The sequence below is a fragment of the Littorina saxatilis genome, linkage group LG13 (genome assembly GCF_037325665.1).
Source record: "Littorina saxatilis isolate snail1 linkage group LG13, US_GU_Lsax_2.0, whole genome shotgun sequence".
NCBI lineage: Eukaryota > Metazoa > Mollusca > Gastropoda > Littorinimorpha > Littorinidae > Littorina > Littorina saxatilis.
Window position 1 is genome coordinate 9,121,454 of NC_090257.1, and position 5,404 is coordinate 9,126,857.

Genomic DNA, 5,404 nt, shown 5'->3' on the forward strand with positions numbered 1-5,404 from the left:
CTTACACGTGTATGAACAATGTTTTACACGTGTATTTAATCATTTCTTACACGTGTAAGACATGATTAAATACACGTGTAATACATTTTTCATACACGTGTAAGAAATGAATAAATACGCGTGTAATAAATATTTCATACAAGCGTTAAAAATGCAGGAGTCACGTGGTTAAGCGACTTAAAAACTCGGACTGGGAATCCACATGAAAAACACTCTATGCGTCTTCATCGCCTCGCTTTGCACGCTTACAGCTCAAGATGGCGGAAGCGGCAAACGTCAATGTCACTTTAGAAGGTTTGCGAAGTCGTATATTTTCCGATTCAAGTTTTAATTTATTACAAGTGTATCTAATGATTAAAATACACGTGTATTTAAATCTTTTCCTACACGTGTATTTAATCATTTCTTACACGTGCATGAAATATTTATTACACGTGTATTTAATCATTTCTTACACGTGTATGAATTATTTATTACACGTGTATTTAATCATTTCTGTATGAATTCCATTTCATGCAGTTTACCGAAACTACGGTTTATGTGAGAGAGTGCGCATGCGCTAGGCTAGCCATACCCGTATGTGTTATGGCGGCCATGGGCAGCATGTGGGAATTTTCGGCGTAGAAAACTTCATTTTCATCCGGAAATCGACGTAACCTGTTGTGTTTTGTGTGTGAAATTGATTGTTTCTGCTGGACAAAGTAAGTGCTTTATCCTTTATCGTGCCGAGTTCGAAAAAACCGCGAGTCGCGATGACAGAGAGACAAGTAGAGTTGGAACTCGATTCTGACTCAGAATTGAATGACTTGATCCACGCACCCGACACGGGTGGAAAGGAAAAACCACAAACAGTCACTCTACCAATCTCGGATTGGGAAAAGATGAAGAGTCAAAATGAGAAAATTTTGAAGTTTCTAACTATGGTGGTAGACAAAGATGGCGACTCGCCCCAAACGAAACAATCGAAAAAGAGAAAACGTGATGTCAGTGATGACGAACAATCTGTGGAGACAGGGGATGATTTCGATCACCTTCTTGAAGAAATGTGTAAAACTCAAGCATCAGAATCTCGACCCGAGGCTGAACTGAACGACCCCAATGAGAGTGAAATTATGAATGAACTGGAGCAAGATTTTGACATTTCTGAGACTCTTGGTGATGAAGTTGCAGATCGAATTGCAAAACTTGTATCAGTGATGGCAAAGGGTCAGATGACCGAAGAAAAGATGAAGCAAAAAGAAAGAGAGTTTAAACGCCCAAAGAACATTGAGACAGGCGTCCCAAAAGTGAATCCCGAAATCTGGGGTTTGATGGAACACAGTGCCAAAACGTATGACTTAAAATCACAACGTCAACAGAAGTTACTGTACACGGCCAACAATGCTCTTGTTGTGGCCTGGGATGTGTCCCTAAAAATGGGGGTTGCCAGTGAGGAACAGAAAAAGCTGATCAAAACAATTGCTGAGGCAAGTGGGCTGATACTGAAAACAGCGTATGACATGTCACTGGACAGAAGAGCAAAAATACTGTCTGGACAAAATGTGAACAGAAAATACAGAAAACTGGCATCTTCAAACATACCAGTCACTCAGTGGCTATTTGGGGATGATCTCAAGTCAGCGTGTGCTGATATTGACTGTACAACCAAACTTGGACTTGCCTTTACTCAATCAAGTAGAGGGCAAAAATATTTCCCATCCCGTCAGTATGCACCAAAAAACTCCGAATGGAGAGGAAGAGGAAGGTGGAACTGGAACGGGAAGAGAGGAGCTCAGTTCAGGGTGAGAGGGAGAAGTCAAGGGAGACCATTCTTCTCCGGCACAACGACAAGCAGACAAGCAGAGTAGACAACAAAGAGGTATGTGAAATAAAGAATGCCACATTTGAAGCAGGTAAACTGAAACATTTTGTTCACAATTGGAAGAAATTGACATCTGATTCCTTTATTCTAGATATGGTACAGGGAACAGAAATTCCTTTGAGTGAAGACATTGAGAAGGTGGAAACTCAGCATGAGGCCAAAAATCAAGTTCCTGGTCACTTATTTCAGATAATGGATGCAGAAGTAGAACATCTATTGAGTATGCATGTCATTGAGCCATCAAAACCAGAAGAAGATGAGGTGGTTTCACCTATTTTTCTTGTTGAAAAGCCAGATGGGTCACATCGGCTTATTTTGAACTTGAAAAGATTCAATGAATCCGTTGCGTACGAACATTTTAAAATGGATAACTTGTCAACTGCTACACAAATGATGACTAAAGACTGTTATATGGCCTCAGTTGATCTTAGACACGCTTACTATTCAGTTCCTGTCAAACATCAGTTCAGAAAGTTTCTAAAATTCAGATGGCGTGAACAAATGTTTCAGTATACATGCTTTCCAAATGGTTTGAGTAACTGTCCAAGGTACTTCACAAAGCTGCTAAAACCAGTGTATGCAAAGTTGAGGGCACAAGGTTTTCTGTCTACCTCATACATTGATGATTGTTATTTACAGGCAGACACAGTTGAAGAATGTGAAGTGAATGTCAGTGAGACAGTAAAACTCTTTGAATCTCTTGGTTTCACAATACATGATGACAAATCTGTTCTCAATCCAAGCAAACGGTTAAAATACCTTGGGTTTTGGTTGAATTCTGAAGATATGACTGTATCACTTCCAGAGCAAAAAAGGCAGAATATAAAGGCAGCCTGTTACAGACTCAAGGGAAAGAAAAGAATCAGAATCAGAGAACTGGCTCAAGTCATTGGAATGTTGGTTGCCACTTTTCCTGCTAATAGGTGGGGACCTCTGTATTTCAGACAGTTAGAAAAAGACAAGTCTGATGCCCTTAAAGTAGCAAAAGGAAATTTTGAGTCTTTAGCTAATCTATCTGACAATGCTTGTTCAGAGTTAGATTGGTGGATTGAGAACATTGATGAGTCATACCATACAGTGCAAAATGCATGCCATGACATAACAATCCAGACTGATGCTTCTTCTACAGGAGGTTGGGGCGCAGTGTGTGGAGACCTGAAAACAGGGGGACGATGGTCAATGAATGAAAGAGCTTTTCATATAAATGTGCTTGAATTACTGGCAATAGAATATGCACTGAAAAGTTTCAAAGCAAAACTCACAGGGAGACATGTCTTGGTGTTATCAGATAACACTTGTGCTATTGCCTACATAAAGAATATGGGAGGATCACATTCACATGAATGTAATGCATTGGCTAAAAGAATCTGGATTTGGTGTAAAGATAATTTGATTTGGTTATCTGCTACACATATTCCTGGGAAATGTAACACTGAAGCAGATATGCAGTCACGTCAGTTCAATGACCGTACAGAATGGAAATTGAGTGATGTTGTATTTCATAGGCTTAAAGAGACACTGCTGAATCCAGAAATTGATCTCTTTGCCTCAAGGTTGAATTTTCAGGTAAAACCTTTCATGTCATGGGGACATGATCCAGAAGCGTATGCAGTCGATGCATTTGAACACAACTGGTCAAAATGGCTGATATATGCATTTCCCCCTTTCAGTCTGATTCAAAGGGTGCTGATGCAGTGGAGGAGAGACCGGGCAGACGGCATGCTGATTGTTCCCCTGTGGCCAACCGCGGTGTGGTTTCCCCAGCTTCTGCGGTTGCTAGTCCAGGAACCTGTGATTCTTCCGAAAGGGAAACGTCTTCTGACTTTACCACACAGCAATGCAGCACATCCACTTCAGAGAAAACTACGTCTCCTGGCTTGTGTCTTATCAGGCAATCTCTCGAGACACGAGGCCTTCATGGAAAGACTCAAAGCATCATCTGTGCTTCATGGAGAAGTACAACCAAGAAACAATATGCCTGTTATCTTGCGAGATGGCGATCCTTTTGTGCTCAACGGTCAAGTGATCCCTTGCGTCCCTCTGTAAATCTAGTGTTAAGTTTTCTCACTGATCTCTTTGAAGCTGGATTAGGTTACAGTGCAATTAATACTGCCAGAAGTGCACTTTCTTCAGTTATTTTGATGTCAGATAAATCTACAATTGGTACTCATCCTTTGGTTGTGAGATTTTTGAAGGGAGTTTTTGAACTCAGGACACCAATGCCAAGGCATTCCAAGATATGGGATGTTGGTGATGTTTTGAAATACTTTAAGACTCTTCCAGACAATGCTCAGCTTTCATTGAAAGACATAACGCTGAAAGTATCGGCTTTACTTTTGTTGGCATCTGCTCAAAGGGTGCAAACTCTTCATTTGATGAACCTAGAATCTGTTTGTTTTTTAGAGAATAAATGTGTTATTTACATGACAGAAAAGTTGAAACACACAAGACCTGGCTATCATCAGCAAAATTTAGATTTACCAGTATATACTGTGGATGAGCAAGTTTGTGTAGTCAAGTGCTTGAAAGAATACATTGAACGCACAAAGAAACTGAGAGTTGATCAGAGCGGTAAACTGTTGTTGTGTTACAAACCGCCTCATGAACCAGCATCAAGGGACACAATTTCTCGCTGGTTACGGACAGTATTAGCGAGAGCTGGATTGTCAAGTTATACACCACACAGCTTTAGATGTGCAGCGTCATCAGCAATGAAGAGGTCAGGTGTACCTCTTGGTGATATTCTCAAAGCAGCTGGTTGGACCAATGCAAAAACATTCAAACAATTCTATGACAAACCCTTGCAGAGTCAGATGAAAAAGAACACAATCTTGAATTACTATGGAAAGAAAAGTGTGTAGACAAGCACTGTTGTGAAAGAAAACTTTATTGATGCAAAAAAGCATTGATGAATTTATTATTGATGCACAAATGTCACAGAAAAAGGGTGAAATAATGTGTACGGTTGTAAAAGAAAACTTTCTTGATGCAGAAAGCATTAATGGTTTTGTTTTTTGATACGAAAGTGTCATTGATTTTGAAATGTGCAGTAGATTGTTTCGAGTATTCTGAATATACTCATACCTCTGCTACTTTTAGAATTAATAAAGTGATCAGAACAAGAAACATTTATCTTCTAAAATGTGAGTGAATCAATGAATGTTGAAATGGAAGTTTGACAACAACAACTTTGAAGTCTCACATAAACCGTAGTTTCGGTAAACTGCATGAAATGGAATTCAAAACATAAACGAGTACTTACCAAGTCGAAGTTTGTGTAGAATTCCATGATGCAGTTTACAGGAACGGAGGGATATGTGCCCTCCCTCAATAAACCCACCCTCTGTTTACAACTTAACTTTTGTTGTTGTAAAACTTTGTAGATCATCAAAGAGTATGTGGTTTACGCTTTGATGATCTATGCTGTAAAATATGGCTAGCCTAGCGCATGCGCACTCTCACATATCCCTCCGTTCCTGTAAACTGCATCATGGAATTCTACACAAACTTCGACTTGGTAAGTACTCGTTTATGTTTTGAATA

General features: G+C 39.8%; 1 protein-coding gene across 1 annotated transcript; it reads left to right on the forward strand.

The window, feature by feature from the left end:
- The first annotated feature begins 555 nt into the window (after positions 1-555).
- On the forward strand, positions 556-4,751 carry LOC138983545 (uncharacterized). The gene is made up of 2 exons (XM_070356812.1): positions 556-1,858; positions 3,532-4,751. The coding sequence occupies exon 1, from the start codon at positions 753-755 to the stop codon at positions 1,845-1,847; it is 1,095 nt and encodes a 364-aa protein (XP_070212913.1). The 5' UTR covers positions 556-752; the 3' UTR covers positions 1,848-1,858; positions 3,532-4,751.
- The last annotated feature ends 653 nt before the right edge of the window (positions 4,752-5,404 follow it).

What these genes read in the sequence shown, in the direction of transcription:
- LOC138983545 (XM_070356812.1), top strand. Translation starts at nt 753, where the DNA reads ATGACAGAGAGACAAGTAGAGTTGGAACTCGATTCTGACTCAGAATTG.